This window comes from Vipera ursinii (assembly GCF_947247035.1).
Source record: "Vipera ursinii genome assembly, chromosome: 10".
In the NCBI taxonomy this organism is placed as follows: Eukaryota; Metazoa; Chordata; class Lepidosauria; order Squamata; family Viperidae; genus Vipera; species Vipera ursinii.
In genome coordinates, this window is record NC_139520.1 from 3,513,332 (window position 1) to 3,536,295 (window position 22,964).

Consider the following 22,964-nt stretch of genomic DNA (forward strand, 5'->3'; position numbering starts at 1 on the left):
AGAGTCATTAGTTGAGTCCTGGCCCTGGGCCCTAACGGCCACATTGTCGTGGTGGGCCTGTGCGTATTGTTGCTCAGCCCTGCCAAAACTCTCTGGCAACTGTTCGATGACTGTGAGATCCTCCTCCTTTCCCATACCCATTGTTGCCGGTTGCTGGGGTTGATCGGTTTGTGGCTTTTCAGGAGCACGCTTCCTCAATTGGTCTATGTGTCGCCTGACCTGGCGGCCTCCCTCCACCTCTACAATGTATGACAAAGGCCCCGTTTTCTCAACCACCACCCCCTGAATCCACAGATGCCCCAGCCCATAGTTCCTAGCCCAAACCATTTCGCCAATGTTTAGCTCCCTGGTGGGTTTTGGTTGTTCTGTCTCTGCGGCCACTCTGTCGGGGTGGAGTCTGTCCAACTTAGGGATAAGCCGTCTTCCCCAACGTAGTTCTGCAGGACTCTTGCCAGTGGTTGTGCATGGTGTGGTGTGTTGTGCCAGAAGGAATTGAGCCAACCTTTGGTGCCAGTCTCCACTGATGATGCGTCTCAATGCGTCCTTAGTTGTTCTCACCATCTTATGCTTGAGCGCGAATGGAACTCTACGGGGCTTAATTCGTACTGGCAGCACATTGGGGCTTAGCTTAAATTTTATGGGGGGCCCTGTGTATTTGCCAAGTTTGCCATCGAATACGTCTGCATGTTTTGCAGACGGATTCAAGGCTTTTTGGCTGGGTATTATGAATCCCTGAGTTCCCTATGCCCAAAGCCTCAAAACAATTCAGCCCCACTAAACTAGTCCTCTGTCCCTCGGTTACCAGTACATCCAAAAAACCCTTGAAATCCTTAAACCCCACTAACATGGTGGCCTCCCCCTTGATTTTAATAGGGGCGTGCTGGAAATCGGACAACTGTATGCTGGTGGGTTTCAATGGAACCCACCGCTTGCTCCAGCCGCAAACCACGTTAAAAGTCTCATAAGAAATTATTGAGACTGTGGAACCAGAGTCGAGCTCCATCTTGCAAGGTACACCTTGCAGAAGGACCTCTAGTTTAATTTTTGGGGTGAGCAGAGGTTGATTTCCGTGTGAGACATGGTCCTCCTGCTCTCACAAGAATTAGGAGGTGTGCGCTGGGGGGGGCTCAGTACCTTTTAGCGCCGCATCCAAAGATTGAAGTTCATGCAGGCTGTCCCAGTTGCGATTTTGGCAGACGGCTTGGATGTGTCCCGTCTTGCCGCAGGAACGACACTTCGCGGTTCGGAACTTGCAGGTCGCTCTCGGGTGATTCCCTCTACAGCTGGCACATTTTTGGACATTTCCCCTGCAGCTGCTGCAGCTGCAACCGGTGCATTTGTTGGCCGTCGTGGTCTTCCGCTGGCTTCCATCATTGTCGCGCCACGTTAGGTGTTTCCCTAGCCTTTGCAGTACGGCATCAATTTCTTCCTCCGTGACCGCTTCCCCACTTCCGCCGTACGCAGCGCTCTCCTGGTGGACTGTACCTTCTGAGCTGCTGCTGGGTCAGTGTGTGGGCTGGTCTGAGCCGCTGGATGCCTTGTGGGCCCTTACCTCATCCAGGAGCTCTTGCAGACTCATGGACAGTTTTGCGAGTATTTTTTGGCGCAGCCGGTTGTCCCTTAGACCTAACACGATCTGGTCACGTATTCTGTCTTCAACATCGGGGAACTTACAAAGACGGGTGGCTTGTCTCACGGCCGCAATGTATTTAGCCATCGCTTCACCCGGTAACTGCATCCGCTGGGCGAAATGGAAATGCCAGAACATTTCAGACCTCTTTGGCATAAAATGCCCAGTTAGTTTGTCCGTGAGGTCCTTGTATGGAACGGATGTGATGTGCGCCAGTGAACACAACCCGACAGCCACATCGTATACGTCCAGTCCACTGAGGCACAGCAAAGCTGCCGCTTTAAACCAGTCTTCCGTGATTTTGTTAACCAGTAGGTACCCTTCAACCTGACCCAGATGCGACTCCCAGCGTTCGGTATGGCTGATGTCAAACTCAAGGATCTGGCCGAGTTTTGCCATGCTGTGTCCGATCCGGTGTATACTGCTTCATTAGAATGGATTTAGAGAGAGGTATCTCTTCCCTCGGTCCCTAGTGAATTCAGCTAGTGCATCAGCTCTGAATGAAGCAGGCATCCCACCTACGTCGCCACTATTGTGTTGTGGGCTCTGGACCGCATGGATCGCATGGACGACACCAGGCAGATGATTACAGCATGTCAGCTTTTTATTTGTAGTCAGACTGAACTGGAACAATAGTGCTGATTGACCCCTTATATACCTGGCCAGGTATACCCAAGGCCAATCCCTTTATCTGAATCTCCCGCTGTCCACGGGCCAACCAATCCTGTCACAGTACAGCGCCACCTGGTGGTGTCAGTGGCCGCTGCTATCATGATCACCCATCTATATACATAACACATTCAGTATGTTAGTCCATTTGAGGTATCTTGATTCAGAAATTGTCGCCTTATGATGCATTGTTTTGGCCAATTGAAGGTTAGAAATTAAACAAACTGACAGAAGAGTTTTAGTAGCATACAGATTCTTCTCCATGCAGTAAGGCAGAGTTCCCCAACCTTCTGACTTTGCGTACTGGCAGAGGGGAGGGGGGAATGAATAGAATAGAATAGAGCTGGAAGGGACCAGTCCTCTGCTCAAGCAGGAGAACCTATACTGTCTCAGACAGGTGGATGTCCAGTCTCTTCTTAAAAACCTCCGGTGATGGTGCACCCAGGATTTCTGGGAGTAAGCTGTTCCACTGGTTGATTGTCCTCACATCAGGAAGTTTCTCCTTATTTCCAGGTGGCTTCTCTCTTTGATCAGTTTCCAACCATTTTTTCTTGTCCTTCCCTCTGGTGCTTTGGTGAACAACCTGGCCCCCTCTGCCTTGTGGCTGACAAGCAGGCACAGGCGCACAGCTCTATTTGCACCAGCGGTGGGCACGTGTGCCGGTCGCTCACACAAATTGAGTGCGTGCACAAAGGCTCGCCCGCTGCTTGCAAGTGGGGATGAAAAGCTTGCTGAATAAAAAAGGGAGAGAAAAACGGCTGACCTTAGACCAGGGGTCTGCAACCTTGACAACTTGAAGACTTGTGGACTTCAGCTCCCAGCATAGCTGGCTGAGGAATTCTGGAAGCTGAAGTCCACAAGTCTTAAAGTTGTCAAGGTTGCAGACCCTTGCCACAGACCATCTCTCTGGCTTAGCTCCTTAAGACTGGCCAGAGGAACTGCATGGCAAACTGCATTTCATTCAGTACCAAGAAGTGCTATGTTGCCATAGAGCGTCCTTTCTCAATTTGCTGGGGAGAGACAAGCAAATATTTACAAATTCTCCCTCTTTTGAAATATAAATTCCAGATATTTCCAAAACTCATTTCCACCTGGGGGGAGAGGGGGGTGTCTTTTCTTGGTCGGTGGAAAGCAGAAGGCCGCTATTTTAATTCATGTTCATCAAGGTCAAGTTGGGAATGGTAGGGGAATGAAACTAATAGTGGCATAGGATTTATGGTTGGGGAATTATTATTTTTGTTTTCAAATAATTAACCAAAGAAGCATCCCGATCCTCTCCTCCCCACTCCCAAATTTTAGGCAGCAGCCTCCAGCTTTCCCTCTGAGGAGCTTCTACGATGCCCTGCCTGCAAGTGAGTGAGGAGAGGGTTTCCACCATAAATCTGAGAACCTGGACTAACTCTTGACCCCACGGTCATTTTTCCAAATACCCTGAAATAAGTACAATGGATAAGTGTGCTTTCTTTCTGGGTACTATTAATCTATCATATTTTAAATTTTATTTCTGTTTTAAAAACATCTTTCTTATGGCCCTGATATTTTTGCTCCAGAATATAAAATTGCTCTCTTTAAAACAAAACAAAACAAAAGGTTGCTATTTTAGGTCCTTCAGAATTCTAAGGCAATGTTGAGGCTTTGGTAACATGAGCACCCTACATCGTCCTATTGTTTTAATATCTTGAAAAGGTACACGCTTCTGGATTACATATAGCTTTCCATTTATTCTCAAGTGCTTTGTCAAGATATTTTTCAAACTCCTTGCACAAGGTAACAAGCTGTGCATTGTGGAGTAGAAGAGCATTATGGAAATGAGCAGTTATCACTGAGCTGTGTACAAGCTCTGTAATTTGTACCCAACGTGAGGTGTGCATATGTTTGGAATAAATGATTGCAGTGAGTTGCCGGGCATTGTAACACGGGGCTCTGGAATACAAGAAAGCCCCAATGAACAGCAGGAAATAATCTTAACTGCCTCCAAGTCTCCCAGTGAACTCCAGAGCCAAGCAAGGATTTGAACCCAAGTCTCCCTGTATCATAGCTACCAGATCTGGGCTCCAAATTCTGCAGGAGTTAAGTATAATTGGAAACTGATCAAAGAGAGATACAACCTGGAATTAAGGAGAAACTTCCTGACAGTGAGGACAATTAACCAGTGGAACAGCTGGCCACCAGAAATTGTGTGCACTCCATCACTGGAGGTTTTTAAGAAGAGACTAGACAGTCACTTGTCTGAAATGGTATAGGTTCTCCTGCTTGAGCGGGGGATTGGACTAGAAGACCTCCAAGGTCCCTTCCAGCTCTGCTCTGCTCTACTCTACTCTACTCTACTCCTTGCTACTCTCCAGTGGCCATCCTGATTTCTGCAGCTCAGAACTGGTAACTGCATAATATTGGTTCTCTGTTTTGATTCCCAGATTCCCTAAATCTGGGTCACAGAACCCATTGAGTTGCAAGACCAGTTAATGATCTTTTCCTGTCACGGTAGGAAAAAAAAGTTGAATCTAAATCTCTTGCCTGTCATGTAGTTCTGCAAAGGATCTCTACACAGAGGACCCTAAGCTAACTTGACCTGCAGAAGGATGTGGATAAATAAGCAAAATTAAGTAGGGAGGTAGATTTGGTTTAGGTTTCTAGACAGCTGAGAAACCTTTGCCTTAACCAGGATGCAATGCTTTTAGCCAGTCTGCCGAAATCCAGAACATCTCCCACTATAAGTCTTAATTCCTGGCACTATCATACATGTTCTCTTCCATACTAGCAAGAGGTTTATTTTCTTACATGGTAGTAAGAAAAAGGTGAAAAGTATGCAGAAATTGTCAATCGTATTCTGATTTTTCTTAGTGATTCATATACCACTGGAATAAAAAAAAGATTGAACAAATAGCTGAGATTAGCCAAAACTAAGGGCTTTAATGTGGATTTATATTAGTGTGGACATTAAATTTGGTATTAAAGGTTTGGGGATTCTCTGAGTTGACTCTGCCTTAAAAGCCAGAAATTTTAGTTTTGCTTCCGGAACCACTCAAAGGATCTTGGAAGTATCTAGAAAGCACACAAAGCTTTGCTATCTGTTTTAATACAAGTCTTCTTGAAGTTGGAGCTATCTCAACTGCTCAGAAAAATGCTGCCCACAGAAGAGAGAGGATAGGATTGGATACCATTTAATGCAGGGTTTCTCATCTTTAAGTGGAGAAGTTTAAGACGTGTGGACTTCAACTCCCAGAATTCCCTATCCAGCCATGGGGTATTCTGGGAACTGAAGTCCACACATCTTAAACTTGCCAAGGTTGAGAAACATCGATTTAATGCAAAAGCAAAAGACCAGCTTTGAGTATTTTAAATTGAACAAGCAGATAGGAGATGTTTTACAGCACAAACCAAGTCCATCCTTTGGTTTCTGCAGGGAAACTGAGGCTCTCCAGCCCCATCCAGAAGTTTCTCCCCCCACCCCCTTCATTAGAGGAAAAGCCAGAGAAGAGGATCACTTTGCCTCAAGGTTGGGAGAGGCAAGGTGTTATGTATGGGGGTTTAAGAGATACAGTAAGCCGCAGCATAGCCGATACCACCAGGTGGCGCTGTACCGAAACTGCTGTGGCTGGTTAGTTTTCGGCGGGAAACTAAGGTTTAAACTGATTGGCTGAGGGCGTACCTGGCCAGGTATATAAAGGTACAGGTAACCCCTACTTCCTCAGTACAGTTTCTACCACCAACAAAGAACCCCTATGCTGTACTCATCAGCCTGGCGTCTTTCCTGTGTTCCACAATCCACTACATAATACAAGCCACAACTGCCTTACAGTTTTTTTTCCCCTGCCCTTCTTTCTTCAAAGTTAAGATAGCTTAAACCTGCGATTGTGGAGAGATGTGCACCCAGGCATCTTGTGTGAATCGGCTTTATTATCCCAATGGACAATGCAGGACCCAAACTTATGCAGGTAATTTAGCCCAATGCTTTCCATTGGGAGAAGTCACCAATTTATTATGTGAATCCATTTTGATTTTAATATTATGAGGACTCTAAAACAATGTTTAGACACTAAGGAGAGACTGAAAAGCCTGCAGAAGTGACTAATGTGGATTATCTGAGGGAAGAAAAATTATCCAATACATTTGTAAAAAGACGTTTTCTCAGATTGGAATCAGTGAAATAAAAACACTTCTAATGTGTTCAAACTCATTTTTTACTGAATACTTGAAATGCTAAAGCAGTAATGAGGATTTAATGTTTTTATAAAATAATTTTACAGCACAAAGGTAGGACTGTTCTGTTTCATAATCAATATCGTATAAAACAGTATTCCATTTAAAGGAAATAAGAAAAGATTATTCTCTTCAAAAAAAACAATGTCCAAGAAATTAAATGGGAACATTTTTCAGCAAATGCTTCTGAAAGAATTGCTTGAGAATTTACAGAATTAAGTTATACATTGAGTAAAAATTAAAGAAAAATTATGAATTCTGTAACCTATTTCCGCTTACAATAGCTTCTCTAAGTTTTGCTTATTTATTTAAGAGTTTTTTTTTATATTCAGCCTGGATACTTTACAATAGAAGTAAGTCAAAAAGGATCTTTGGATGTATTTTTCATTATTTGGCATTTTTTCATTAAATATTTTGGCACAATCTGTAGAACAGCCTTTCTGTGAATAGATGAATTTCCCCATAGTAGTCCTTGACTTACGACCACAATTGAATCCAAAATTTCTGTTGCTTATCGACATAGTTGCTAAGTTGGTTTTGCTTCATTTTATGACCTTTCTTGCCACCTTTGTTAAGTGAATCACTGCAGTCAGTAAGTTAGTAACACGGCTGTTAAGTGAATCTGGATTCCCCATTGATTTTGTTTTCCAGAAGGTTGCAACAGGTGATTACCTGACCCTGGGACACTGCGACCGTCATAAATATGAGCCAGTTGCCAAGCATCTGAATTTTGATCACACGATCATGGGGATGCTGCAAAGGTTGTAACTGTGAAAAATGGTCATATGTCCCTTTTTTCAATGTTGTTGTAACTTTGAACTGTCACTAAATGAACTGTTGTAAGTCAAAGACTACCTGTACATCTGGATCCTATCCAATCTATAATTTGCTCATTCCCAGAAAGAGAGGGGGTGAAAGCTAGTTCCCAAGAGTTCCCATCTCAAGAGACCAAGATCAGCAAAACAAATTGCATCACAGTTCCGCAGAAAGGTAATTCGCTTCTTTATCTTAACACACAGAACAGAAATTTACACCCACTCTGAGTATCTAAAACAGTTTATTGTATACAGAAAAGATACAGGGTCACTTGCTTGGGCAGTGGGTTGGACTAGAAGACCTCCGAGGTTCCTTCAACTCTGTTATTCTATGTTCTAAAATCTATGTTTGGGCACTTACTTATTTGTAGGGGAAAAAAGTCTAAACTCTGCCTTGCGCTGTACTAAACTTCAATGGGCTCCACGGACTTCAGCTGGGGATCGATTATCAGACTGGTCCATTCCAGGTTAACTTTCCAATGCAGTCATTGGAAGCCACAGATGGAAACTAACCAAGGAGAGAAGCAACCTAGAACTAAGAAGAAATTTCCTAGCAGTGAGAGTAATTAACTAATCCAATGGAACAACTTGTGGGAACAGAAGTTGTGGGTGCTACATCACTGGAGGCTTGCAAAACGAGACTGGACAATCCTTTATCTGAAATCGTATAGCTTCTCCTGCTCGAGTGGGGGGGGGGGTTGGACTAGAAGACCTCCAAGGTCCCTTCTATTATTCTATGTTCTAATCATTCCAAGACTGATCTAAGTTTTCTGAATTGTGCAGAAGCCATTCCTTTTGGATTTCAGCATTGAGAAATCTGGCAAGCAAAAGTAAGGTATGGATTGAAATTTTCCATATTTCAAAGAGTTGTCATTATTCTGAGACAGCTCAGTGCTGACTGCAATTATAATAGGCAGGTCCAATCTCTGATTAGATTATCTGTCCTCAGGATTAAAGTGATGCAGGTCATGGCCAACTATTTGACTGCAAATGTAAATTCTTTGGTCAACCAATCTCCCCCTGTACACATACTGTATTCTTCATTATAAATATAACACTAGTAGTTATGGTAATAGTTCCCTGTTATATACACTAATATCTGTAAGAAAAAAACCCTTCCGCTCAGAGTTTTACTTGAAATCTTATTTGCATGCTTTACAGTATCCTTAATGCTGTTATTTAATGAGAAGGAATTCTCATTAAATAACATTTAATTCTGCATATAAGAAGAATATTGCTCAACTCACTCACTGTGCAAGGTGAATTACTAGATTGTGTAAGTTCAGTCAGCCACTATGTTATATAAACATAGCTTCGACTCATTCAATAAACAATTAAAACAACCCATGATCAATTATAAGAAATATTTCCACAATAGCAAATGTTCGCATGATTTGTTCTAGAAAATGTTGGTAAAAATCATGCATGTTCTAGTACACATTTTACAGAAATGCAAACAGGCAGGGACATTTTATCATCTTTGTTGGACATGTAAAAAGTCAGAAAGTTTTGGGTGCAAACAAAAATACTAATTCATTAGCTCTTAAAGACTAACGTACAATTGAAACCAGATGCTTTTGTTTTGGGATTGATAGATAGACAGTTGGGGAACTTTGCATGATAGTTGCGGAGAAGTTATTGCATATTCAAAAGCAGAAAGACTCAAAATAGGAATGGTTGTGATGATGGAACTTGGAGAGGTGACCAAATTGTCTTCTTTGATTAGAGAAAAGACAATATCTATTGTAATTGCTGGAAACAACTAAATTGCTTTGCATGAAACAAAAAAATCATCTTATGACTTGTATGGCTTTGATGATTAGAAATAATCATCATTAGAAATAATTAGAAATAATCATGATTAGAAATAATGGAAAAAGAGAGCTTTTCTTGTAACCATAGAGTAAAAAAATAATTTTGTAATTATACTTATTATTTGCTGGAAAAAAATCAGAAGCTACTTCTTTCTATTTCTTTTCATTTTTTTCTATTTGCACCTTTTGTTCTTTTTTTTCCTTTTCCTTTTTTTATTTTATATTAGTACTTGTTAGTTTTTATCTTTTACTCAAAACTCTTAATAAAAATTATGCCAAAAATAACATTTTATTTCTACATCATACTATCACTGACAAAAGTTCTATGACTAATCTAAATGAAATACTTTTTTTCACTGCTTAATGTTGCACGAACGTTTCTTACAGCTTTATTAATTCCCACCCCCCGATCTTCTCCTGTCTTTGCCAAGGTTGGCAATCTTTTATTAAAATTTGATAGATACATTCACCTATCCGTTGATCTTCTCAGCAAGAATTTCAGGGCCATTTGATTATTTCCTGACCATTTGTAAAATATTTCTCACACACATTTTGCTGTATGCAAAGATGCCATGATTTTGCTTAAAATCCGCTCCATACAACATCCAAATCACAAGAGGTTCTGCAAACAGACTGCAGTGACAGAAATTCATCCTACGTTGTATTTGTAAAGTGAGTTTTGCCCCATTTTATGATTTTTCTTGCTACAGTTGCTAAGTGAATCACTGTAGTTCTTAAATCAGTAACACGGCTGCTAAGTGAATCTGCCTTCCCCATTCACTTGGCTTTTCAGCAGTTCACAAAAGAGGATCACATGACCCTGGGACACTGCAACCGTCATAAATGTGAGTCAGTTATCAAGCATCCAAATATAAATCACATGACCATGGGGACGCTGCAACGGTCATTAAGTGTGAAAAACAGTCATAAATCACTTTTTTGAGTGCTGTTGTAACTTTGAACGGTCACTTAATGAACTGTTGCAAGTTGAGGACTGCCTGTACCACGACTCCCAACCAGAATATCTTTGCAGTCGTGTTAGTGAGGAAGGAAGTGACTGGTCTATAATTGCCCAGTGCAAATTACACTGGAATAAAGGAATTGAATCTTCCAGTCCCATCCACAACCAACACTCTAACCGAGTTCTTCCCAACATGTTGATCTCTGGATAGATTGCTACTACAATGACCAGAATTCCCTACTGGGCGGAAATTATGAGGTACTACAGCCCCTATTCATCATCTTGAAGATGTCAGTCTGAAGAAGGTTGTTTTAACCTATGGAAAGCATCAGCAGTATAACCAGGCACACAGGGATAGTGATGTGAGTGTATGTTCTTGAAGACACACACGGACTTAAATCTAAACAATGTTGTACTCAGAATGATACGTCCTTAGAACAGAAAAGGGAAGTTGCAGAAGTAACAAAGATGTTTCCATCTCTTTCCCATCCCTTTCATGTTCCTCTCATTTTGACAACATTTTTTACAGCATCACTTCTAGGATGGAGCTGAAATGTCATTTCACATGCTCCTGTCTCTTTCTTTGTCCAAACCTTTTTTTCTTTTGCCTACACAATGCAACATAACTTGATGGAATATGCCATCTATGTGATATCATGGATGTCACAATTCTGCTTGAGAAAGGATGATGTCATGGAAACGCATGAAGATAGCTACAGTCAATACAGTTCACTAAGAATTTAAGCAAAGAAGCCAAGGATTGCGGAGGATCAGGAAGAATCAGCCGCTTCAATCAAACAGCACAGAACAAATCAACAGTAAAACAACACAAATGTTCAGGAGGCGAATAATATTTTAGCAACCTATTCAGCTGCCTCCAACTTTTGAAACAAATACCATACTTTTAGAACATTCTGTGCAGCCCTACAAATATCACTCTGGCATTCATTAACAATATTCCTCCAAGTCTCTGCAGTGGGTGAAGTTACCACATCTGACACAGCAAACAAAATATGTTGCTTAGTTAACGCAAGTGCTCATAGATTCTGTTTTCCCCTTTTTAAGATGTGCCCATCAAAATAGTCCATCAAAGCAGAACAAAATGCTCTGGACTTCATAAAACGTTTGACAACCACCAGGAAAAAGCTTCTACAACATCTGCTGTTGCAAACACATATATTATATATATATATATTAAATCTTCATTTCCAACAGGTAAATGTAATCAAGGTTTATATGCTCAGAGAAGCCAACAGGATGGGACTGTTGCACTTGAAGGATCAGAAGAAAATTGTAACTAATGTTGTGGAAAATTACTTTGATATTGCTTTCTCAGTACAGGATTACAATTAGGTTGCAATGTGAACCAATAAATGAATGGTAGCAAATCAATGCAAACAACCACTGTCAGGAGTAGTTTGGTGAAGGGAAATAATGTAAACATTACTTAAAAGTTTTATGATTCTCATTTAATTTGCATCACGTTTGCTCAGGCTATAAACCAACTACCATCTCTAGAGCAGACATGAAAACTGAAGAACGAAACTATCTTGTGTTAACTTTGCTTCAGAAACTTCTTAGGTGAGTGCCCTCAAGTCAGGTCTGACTTGTGACAACTGCACAGACAAATCCCTCACTATCTTGATTTGTTCCTAGAAATCATCCAGAGCTGTTCCAGTGATCTTCCAGACTCAGCCTCTCCCATTTAATTCCCCCCCCCTTTGTTTTCCTCAACCATGTCAAGCAAGAGTTTTTTTCTAGCCCACCACCACACACAACACATGGCCACTATCTCTAATTAACTGGACCGACAGTATTAATAGTGATTATTTTCTCCTCAGAAAAGGAATGATTATTTTCTCCTTGGGAGTATCCTGTGGTGGCACTTTTGTGGAAATACACATAAAATCAGAGGTCATTCTAAGTGAGCTGAGGTGGGATCTGGCACTGCATTTCAGCTTCAGATTAATATTTTCCCTAGTAACATTTGATGGGAAAATCTTGTGTGTGGCTAGTTCAGATAGCACCATTTTGGTACGGGGAAAGTTTTTATCAGACACCTACAAACATTATAAACCAGTCAAAAGTATTCCATTGCTTTTCATCCAAACCTAGGAAACAGTGCAAAGCCTAGTCCTCGTGAGACCCCAAAAGACTGTTTCTAACATCTTGAAAGGGCAGCTCAATTCCTAACCAAAGCTTACAAATCCTCTCCAGACCACTTAAACCAAACATGGCAGATTCTCTTTATATACTTCAACCTTCAGGGATAGTGATGTGAGTGTATGTTCTTGAAGACACACACGGACTTAAATCTAAACAATGTTGTACTCAGAATGATACGTCCTTAGAACAGAAAAGGGAAGTTGCAGAAGTAACAAAGATGTTTCCATCTCTTTCCCATCCCTTTCATGTTCCTCTCATTTTGACAACATTTTTTACAGCATCACTTCTAGGATGGAGCTGAAATGTCAACCACTAGATCTGTTGGGATTTCAACATGCGGCAATCCTAGCCAATATGAGAATTCTGGGAATTACAGATGCAAAGAAACTCATGAACACCAGAAAGTAGTACGCCGGTGCATTTTGGCGATATACATGACTAATAATACTCTGGACGCGGCACTAATTCCTGAGTTGTCCCTAAGGGAAGACTACGGATGCATTTTCTCGCTATTAATTAGAACACAATTTCAAGGGTAGTATTTTTTTGACTTTTATTTCTTTGGTACCTGAGAAAATGCACTTTTTTTCACATGAAATTTGGGGGTGATTCCATTTTGGTTGAGAAATTGCTGTCAGCCAGGTCAGACAGCACAGGAAACTTCTACCTGTTGAACTGACAAGCCATACACGTTTACAATACTTTTCGTCACTGAATCAAAGGTTTGCAACTCTTGCTAGGGAACACCTGTGCACTGTATGGTTGGAAGAAAAAGGATGCACCTAACAGGTTCAAGAACCTTTCAAGAGTTTGCCACAACTTTTCTTCAGCTGATAATGTGAACCTTGCCACCTATCTGAATTACAAAAAATCTTTAAGGATATTCTTTCCCATAAGAGTTATTTTCCTTTTAAAAAACACATTTAGTAAAAGCAGTGAGAAAGCAGAAACCTGAGTAACTAACCTGGGGCTTGCTGGTGTACAACTTCTTCTGGACCCTGCAGGTGAATGAAAACGAGAAGCCCAGCTGCTCCAAACAGAAGGATGAAGGAAAACATGCAGGTCAGCTTCATCATTAATGTCCTCTGTTAATCCAATTTAAGCCCACAGAAAGAAGAAAAGGTCTTCTCTTTGATCACCAAAGCTTGAGTTGAGGTCAGCATCTCAGTCGGCTTCCGGTTTCAAAGGGCCACCTGGTAGAAAGAGCAGTGAGCAGCTACTCAATGTCATGTATCTCTAATAAATTTCCTATATGTTGCCTCTCCTCCAAACCCCTCCCCGGGCCTAGCAACCAAGAACATGAAACAGCAAAACACGCCATGTGGAGATTTGTTCCAGGGAATGGATGTCCATCTGTATTTTATCATGCTCGCTGCATCTGTTATTCAAAATATTTTAGGATGCTATTTCAACTTGTTAAATTATTGTTTCAGATGTTGTGCCTTGTAAACTGCTTTGAGGAGGCTGTGCCTCAAAAGACAACGTGAATCCTGAAGTTAGGATAGATGTAAGAATCCACATTCTGCTAAGCACAATGTATTTAAAAATAAATAGATTAGCATTTGTTTAAAAAAAGAAAAGAAAAGCAGAACTATCATATAATTCATTCTCGCTTGTTATAAAAAAAGAGGAAAAACTGGGCCCAGGGTTTTTTTTTGGAGGGGGAGAGTTGAGAAAGAGCTTATTTGGCTCTTAGTAAATGGCACTCAAAATGAATCTGAAATAATTTGGGTCATCTCTTCCTCAAGACAAAAAATTAAAATCTGAAATGAAGAAACCCCAAGGACTTGAAACTGTAAAGTCTGTGCATGTTTTGTATGTCCCAGTAACGAAAGGCTCCCTCAGGGCTACACCAATGCTGCTAAAAAAAAAGAGAGAGAAAGAAGAGACTGACAAATTATCAATCTACCAACTTGCCCTGTTGCTCTAGGCCCCCTATTATTTTTCCCCTTTGTTCTTTTTTAGCCCTTTAATTAATATTATCCGTCATTACACGGAGAAAAGAAGACAAGGCTTTTGATAACTTCATACCTACATACTGAAAATTACACGGCATCTTTTAGGTCACATGTGTACGACATTAAACCCATGGATCATGCTAAACTTTCTTGCCTGGCAGAGTTTTTTCTTCTCAATTGCGCTTTCGCTAAAAGAAAAAAGAAAAATGGGCCAACAATATGCCCTGTCCACTTTCCTGTAGTGCAGAGGTAGAGAACCATGGCCCTTTTATGACTTGTGGACTTCAACTCCCAGAATTCCTGAGCCAGCATGTCCACAAGTCATGAAGGGGCCATGGTTCCCTACCCCTGCCAATGCCTCCATTTTTCCAATGACACACCTGTAGCTTTCCAGCAGGCAGGACCAGCTTCCTTTCCTGGCAGAAGATCCCAACTGCTAAACAATGGGAAAACCAAGAGACTCTTTTCAAATGCAAGCAGGAATTAAAATCAGTGGATCAACAGGAAGCTTTCTACAGTCTAAATCAGGGGTAGGCAACCTTGGCTCTTTTATGACTCGTGGACTTCAACTCCCAGAATTCCTGAGCCAACATGGCTCAGCTTGGAAACCTCTCTCTTTCCCCTCAGCATGGCTGGCTCAGGAATTCTGGGAGTTGAAGTCCACGAGTCATAAAAGAGCCAAGGTTGCCTACCCCTGGTCTAAATGACTGCAAATGCTAAATGAATCAAACCACATTTTTGAAATGGTTCTTGTGCTCTTTAAAACAGTAATAAAAGAGGAATGCCATATGTGACTTTGCAAAACTTACAATTAATTTGTATAAAAAGGTAAAGGTTCCCCCGCACATGCGTGCTAGTCTAGGGGCCGGTGCTCATCTCAGTTTCAAAGCCGAAGAGCCAGCGCTTGTCCGAGGACGTCTCCGTGGTCATGTGGCCGGCATGACTAGACGCCAAAGGTGCACGGAACGCTGTTACCTTCCCACCAGAGTGGTCCCTATTTTTCTACTTGCATTTTTTACGTGCTTTCAAACTGCTAGGTTGGCAGAAGATTAATTTGTATAGTCATAATTAAATAAATATATACACTTTATTATCATTGTTGGCCACATTAATGCATGATTCACTTGGCGAATAGGTCATTCTGAAAAGATATTACCAAGATTCTATTTTATTATATTTTCTGGAAATTGAAATCATAATGCTATTTTGTATGGTATCTTTTTCTACCAAAAGGAAAGGAAATTATTCCTATTAGCATATATTAATGCTCAAAAGTATTGGGATACTTCTTGGTTATTGTTTTAATTAACACATTGCATTTAGCTGTTATAATTTTAAGATAACAGGGCGCACTATAAAAGAACTCAAAATCCTCCTTGCAAAGAGAAACATCTGTTTCCAAAGCTTCTTATCCCACAAACATTTTGCCCAGGTTAAGACAGTTTTAGAGGCAAACATCTTTGTGTTGTGTTTTGGGCTTTGCTACATTCTCACTAGCAGTTTCTTCCAGCCCTGCGAGGTGGACCAACTAGAAAACCAAAGCTATGAATGTGCCTGCCTTTCTCTCCCTGGATCTCCAGGAGAAACTCGAGAGCTTTCTCATATTATATTTCTGCCTCCAGTTCAATATTTTTTATCTGAGCATTCTCTTGGTTGCGTCTCTTCCTCAAGGCTATTTCTAAAACCCACTGCAGTTTCACAGGAGAAAAAGAATTGACCAGAAATAAGATTCTGCGGAAGATGATTCGCTTAGGACAAGTTTACCCAAGAAAGTATATTTTATGGGGGCAATTTTAAGCATGTTTCAGGGGATCCACTGCCCTGACATCTGACATTGCCTTGAGATCTTGCAACTGTTCAGAGTATCAGCCTGGGAGCTCTTGCCTTCCCTTCCTCTCTGCTTCCCCCTGGACAACCCAGCAATTAAAAAAAGATCAACCAACACACTGAATATTACAGAAAAGAAGTACAGCTATACAGAGAGGGACCAGAGAAGATAGCTAAAGCAGTGATTCAACTAAGATGGGTGGATGGGGAATTGTTGCAGACCAGACATCTTAAAGTTGACATGGTTGGGAACCGTTATTCTAAAGCAGGGGTGGGGAAGCATGCTGGCTCAGGAATTCTGGGGGTTGAAATCCACAAGTCATAAAGGGGCCATAGTTCCCCACTTCTGTAATCTAAAGGGTTTAAAATGAAAGTTCCCCCTAAGGATTGTTGTGGGGTTTTTTTTTCAGTGTCTTGTACATTACAACACACACCAACTAACAAGACCCAATACATTGCCCAAGGACTGTTTTCTGTTTTCTGCAATTATGACTGAATGGTAGATGTGAGAATTGACTTCACAGGAAAAAAAAATCAATCTCCACCACGTTAAGCAGGTCGTGAGTGAGTGGTGAGGTACGGTGCCTTGAGACGGAGAGCTAGTGTGGAGGATTACAGCTTGGTTTCCCAGGAATAAGGAAGCTCATTCCAAGGAGGAGGGTGAGACAAGCGACAACACAGGCCATGGTTGGCTTGGAGAGAAGGGAAGAGATTTTGGATAGCCACTCCTAGAACCTCCCACTCCTACATGAGAGTAGTCTGGCATGACTCAATTTATAGGGTGCGAGCCAATAAAGAAATGAACTGGCTGGATTGTTTTAAGTTGTTCTTAGACTTAGCCTCAGATCGGTCCTTCAGGTCAATCTTGCCTCCTGGTAACAATATGGACAAGTCTTTGCAGATATCAAAAGTGGCCTTCTTCCTAGGACAGAGCAAGAGGAAGTGGCACAAAAGCACCCAGTTGACTTCAGGTGCTGACACAAATGCTCGCCATCTCAAACAGCATTCCAGTGGTTATTTTTTTTAATCCCATCCACCCATTGTCTTCCTCTTCTTCTGCTTCCAACAAGCTAGCCAGCATATTAATTTCTTCTAGTCCATCATCAGTTTTCATTTTATGATTAAAAATGTGGCTTTCTGCTTCCTTCAAGCCTTTATTTGGTCCAGGAGTGGCTTCGTATAGTCTATGATACTCTTAGCAACTCTCTCTCCAAATCCAGAATTCAAAGGGCTGATTTTGTTTCTTACTTTTTCTCAATGTCCATATCTCACAGTCACAAATTAACAGTTGGAAAGACATTACATTAACTATTTGATCTTTATTACATAATACTGCCATGCACAAGATTCTTTTTTGTATTGTATTATTTTCTATCCAGCAAATGCTCTGGATTAATGTGTTCTGTGAACCCTTTGTTTTCTAAGAATATTCATGGCATTCTTGAAAATTGTCTCCCACAACAAATTTGAAAGTATGAGCACAATCTCTATCCTGATTCTTCCAAGAAGAAGAATGAGTATGAATAGGCATCCCTAAGTCAACCCTAAGCCTTGAAAAAAGCTTCTATACAGCAGAGTATCACCCCCTACACACAGACATACACACACACACACACACACAGAGAGAGAGAGAGAGAGAGAGAGAGAGAGAGAGAGAGAGAGAGAGAGAGAGAGAGAGAGAGAGAGAGAGAGAGAGAGATATGCAAAGGACTGGTTCTTACATGCCTGAGCCATTATTTGACCCCACGTGAGTGAGGGGCACCAGGTCTTCAAAGGCCACACAGCCAGGGCTCAGATATACATACATACATACACACACACACACACACACACACACACACAGAGAGAGAGAGAGAGAGAGAGAGAGAGAGAGAGAGAGAGAGAGAGAGAGAGAGAGAGAGAGAATGGTGTGAAATCAAAATTCCGGATCCAACGCAAATAATCAAGAAGAGTGGAAGACACACCCCCTGCAGACAAAGAGATGCACTCATATTTACATATTTCAGAAAGGAGGGAAAAATTATGTGTGCATACACATTCGTAAGTAATAACATAATAGATTTCAGGTTCCTTCCTGCCCTTCTGTTATCTTCAGAGAACAACGGTCTTAGTTAAAAGAAACATTTGCATCTTGACATTCAGGAGTTGCTATGGGAATGTTCTGATAAAACTTACCACAGGCTGCTGTATGCTACAAGGACACATTCCTTCTGTCTCAATTTGTCTATTAAATAGTCCCATTCATCTGAAAAAATGGATTTTTCCCACAATAGGGAAAAAAGCATAACCAGGACAAAAAAGCTAACACAATCCCGGGTTGTATAAACACAAGATCATGCAAAGTACTAGTACCGCTTTACAAAGCCCTAGTAAGACCACATCTGGAATACTGCAGGTAATTTTGGTCATCATATCACAAAAAAGATGTTGAGAGTCTGGAAAAAATTCAAAGAGCAACTAATATGATCCAAGGCCTGGAGACTAAAAAATACAAAGAATGGCTGCAGGACTTGGGTTTGGCTAGTCTAAAGAGAAGAAGAAACAGGGGAGACATGATATCAGATTCCAGTATTTGAGGGGCTACCACAAAGAGGAGGGGGTCAATTTATTTTCCAAAGCATCAGAGGGCAGGACGAGAAACAATGGTTGGAAACTGATCAAAGAGAGAAGCAAACTGGAATTAAGGAGAAACTTCCTAACAAGTGAGGACAATCAACCAGTGGAACAGCCTGACCTCAGAAATCGTGGGTGCTCCATCACTGGAGATTTTGAAGAAGAGACTGGACAGTCACTTGTCTGAGATGGTATAGGTTCTCCTGCTTGAGCAGGGGGCTGGACTAGAAGACCTCCAAGGTCCCTTCCAGCTCTATTCTATTCTTTTACAGTACAGATAGTACTCAACCTACGATCACAACTGAGCTCATAATTTCTGTTGTTAAGCGAGTCAATGGTTAAATGATTTCTGCCCCACTTTACAACCTTTCTTGCTACAGTTGACAAGTTAGTAAGCTGGTTATTAAGTGAATCCGGCTTCCCCATTGACTTTGCTGGTCAGAAGGTCGCAAAAGGGGATCACCAGACCCCGGGACTCTGTGACTGTCATAGATATGAATCAGTTGCCAAGCATCCAAATTTCCATCACGTGACCCTGTGAAAAAGGGTTGTGTCACTTTTTTCAGTGCAGTGGTAACTTCAAATGATCACTAAGTCAACTGTTATAAAGACGAGGACTACCTGTAAAAGTTGAGGATGTATTTAAAGCTCATCTGTCTGTTAAGCCTAATGCAAACTGACCACTCTCAAGGCCAGCAATGCCAAAGCCAGGCTAGAAGCTATCACCCATTTCCCAAGGCCGGCAGCACAATGACTGGGTACCTACAACATGCATAACCAGGTCAGGAATACGCATATTTTTCTGCATATTCACATGTGCAAACATGGGTAGAATGTGTGTGTGGGGGGGTTGTTCTGAGCTGTTTTGGATTGTGCATCTTAGCATACTGTGTGAACACAAACTGTTTGATTGGGCCAAGGTATTCCGTGAACTTGGAAAATGGGCAAAGTCACTGGATTAAGTGTGTTGTGAGAATGTCACCAATCACAGTAGGCCAGCAGGATGGGTAACTGGAGAGATGGCAATCCTTGTAAGCAAGGATGGTTCAAATTTTGGAGTGGTATTGCAGGAGATTTTCTGGGGGGGGGGGAAGTGCACAAGCAACAGTAAGAAGTAGAATCGACCAAACTTTAATTTAATTTAATAGTAGGATTGAGAGCCAGGTTGATAAGACATCGGGTTAAAAACCAGGTGACTGGGAAGTTTAATCCTGCCTTAGGTATGGAAGCCCGCTGGGTGATTTTGGGCCAGTCACTCTCTCTCAGCCCTAGGAAGGAGACAATGGTAAACCATTTCTGAAAAAACCTTGCAGGAACTTTTCCAGGCTGTCTCCAAGAATCAGACTGGATGGAAAAAATAAATAAATAGCATTACTCCAAAATATAGAATTTTCATTTCTTTTTGTCACATTAAAAATAGGAGTTTGAAAGCATTTTTTATAGAGGGGTTCTAAAAGCCAGTCCAGGCCTGGGGAAGCAGAGAGGAAGGGATACCGGAGACCAAGGACCAATGATGGTACACAACTGCTTGTAATCCTGCTTTCTAGTCCCAAAGAAAGCAGAATAAATACAGTAGACCCTGTGCCTTACAAACGTATACACAAACACACTTGTGCATGCCTCTACTGGTATAATCACCGACTGCTCTAGTCTAGCGCAAAGATCTCGTTTCCCTCTTGTGCAAAAGACCATAATCAGCAGAGCTGAGTAAAGAAGCTCAAAGCCTTTGCAGTCAAAAAGATTCCGCCTTGTAGTTTTCAGGGTACAAATTACTGCAGGGCTCACGAGCTGCTAATCTTCATAATAACATGCTACATCCATTAGTAAGTTAACGAGCGAGTCTTGAAGGTCCTCGATGTGTAGTTTATACTACTTTTGATCCAAAAACTATCATAAGCAGTTTTTTAATGCTCTTACTCAGATGAAAATCTTCCAGGAGCTCCCTGGGAAGGCTGCAAATAGCAAATGGGGGAACCATTTGGTCTTAATTTCTTCACTATCAGAACCCAAACAATGCAGGTAACTGAATCCCCTTTTGGAAATGAGAAGGGAATAGAAATCTTTGCCAATCGACTCGGAGAGGTAGAGCTTGCAACAGTGGCAAATATCTTTAACTCGGGTGTAGGATGAGGGTGGAGGTTCGTTCTCCGAGCTTGTGGGTTGGTTTCTGAACGTTTCATTACCACTCCTTCAGTGATGTCAGTATCCGTGTTCTTCTGCTTCAGGTGTGGGAGTGTCAACTGAGGGTATTGTGACGGGTCTTGTGATGGGGAGGTTACATTGGGTCAGGGTCATTGGGAGGGGAACAGCTGGTGGGGGGAGGGGCTTGCGTGGGTTGGTTGAGGTTTGGTGCTGTCTCTGGTTGGCTGCGTGGTTGATTTGGATTCTGAGGGGTTCGTAAGCTGGTTGTAGGTCAATGTGTCTGTTGATGGATGAGGTGTCCATACAAAATGCATGCAGGCAAGACCAAGGGTTGGGGGAGCCTTCCAATCAATCAATCAATCAATCAATCAATAATCAATCAATCAATCAGAATAGAGCTGGAAGAGACCTTGGAGGTCTTCTAGTCCAACCTCCTGCTCAAGCAGGAGTCCCTATACCAGGGATAGGCAACCTTGGCTCTTTTATGACTCGTGGACTTCCAACTCCCAGAATTCCTGAGCCAGCATAGCTATACCATTTCAGACAAACAGCTGTCCAGTCTCTTCTTAAGAGCCTCCAGTGATGGAGAAGAAGCCAAAGCAGTTCAGAAAACAAGCTGTCTCCCAATTCAGGGATGGAAACGGCAACTCCCAGCCTTCCACAGAGAGCGCAGCAAGTACCAAAGCTGTGGGGTGTTGAAATCCATGTTGTTGGACAAGCTAGGCTAAAAATTCGACCAGCATCATGTTTATTTGGTTTATTTTCACATTTATGGGACAATATTCTAGCCTCACTCAAATGTTGTAAATATTTTGAAGAAAACAAAATTTTGATGTTCAATCTTTGGTAAACATGCAGTGTTTGGGTTAACAACAGTGAAAGTAACATAAAGTCCCACAGAAATCTTCACTGTTTGCCTTGTTTTGCTAAATAAACTCTCCCGATGAAAAGTTTATTTGTCATGGTTCTGACAAATGGAACTCTTCAAAGAACTTCGAGGCATTGTTTACCTTAAAGAATCTTTTATTCGAGTAGCATAAAATCAGCACTAACATAATCAAAGCCAAAAACTGAATTCCCCTCCCCTGGGCACCTAGTATCAAAGCACAATTCCCTCCTCCAAATTACAGTCATAAATCACATTCCCCAGTTAGCTTGAAGCGTGGGCTTCCCCTCCAGCTCTCTAGTCCACCAATTCTTTATCAGCTCTGAGCTCAGTAACCTTGATTCTCACGCTAAGTTTAATGTTGTTATGTCTAGCTGGACTCTCATTCACATTCACCCCTTCCCCAGCATCATCTAACTCTAAAAGCGAAAAGAAGAAAATGGCTACATCTCCATCTGTTGTCAATGCAAAAGCATCCGATGTTAGCAGCGTTGACATTATTTTCATTTATTTTCTTTTATTTATGATAGCATTTATTTGTATTTATAGTACATATAACTTAACCCATCTACCTCCATCCCAAAGAAGTCTGGGCGGAGACCACACCATTACAGTGCCTTAATATTCTCTCTTTTGTACCCCAGATTCCAGGGAGTATCTAGTTCTCTCTCTTTCTGTTTCGCCCCCACAACAACCCTGTGAGCTAGGCTAGGAGAGAGAAACCGGGCCTTGGGCTAAGAGGAAGGGGCTGGCCCCAAGGGGCAGAGTGTCAATGGTGAGAGAATCAGACTGAGAGGATACTATAGCACAGTCATGTTAGGAGATTGTGACTGTGTTCCCACATTAGGATTTGACTAAGCCACAGGCTGGTTCCACAGTTCCCAAACAGTGTGCACAGTCAACAACTCTTGGGAATACCCTGGGTTATTTAAACTTTTGAGAGCAACAGTGAGCCAAGAAGTGCTGTGAAAAAAAAGTACTGTGGCATTAGGGACACCATGGACTGATAAGTCTGGGATCCTCTGGGTTGGTTTGTACAGAGTCATGTTCAACCTCTTGGGTCTGGAACACCGTGCTGTAATTATTGTTGTCGATGCTGTTATCCCGTTTGCCTGAAATTTGTCCTTTGGTAGTTCAACTGTGGTTTATTGTATAAAGCAGATATATAAAACCATGATTTAGCACAATATGAACTCTGTAGCAGTTTGCACCACACAGAGAGCTATTATCAGGAGTTTATGCAAGCACAAATACCTCCAAATTTCATGCATGGTGTTTCTTAT

At 41.7% G+C, this 22,964-nt stretch overlaps 1 protein-coding gene across 1 annotated transcript in view; it reads right to left on the minus strand.

Annotated features, from left to right (window-relative positions):
• The window catches only part of CHST8 (carbohydrate sulfotransferase 8), a 336,401-nt gene that overhangs the window by 248,629 nt on the left and 64,808 nt on the right, over positions 1–22,964 (minus strand). Inside the window, exon 2 of the mRNA XM_083370702.1 lies at positions 13,220–13,448. Coding sequence (XP_083226828.1) covers positions 13,220–13,331 — 112 coding nt within the window. The 5' untranslated portion in view covers positions 13,332–13,448. The remainder of the gene's footprint in view (positions 1–13,219; positions 13,449–22,964) is intronic.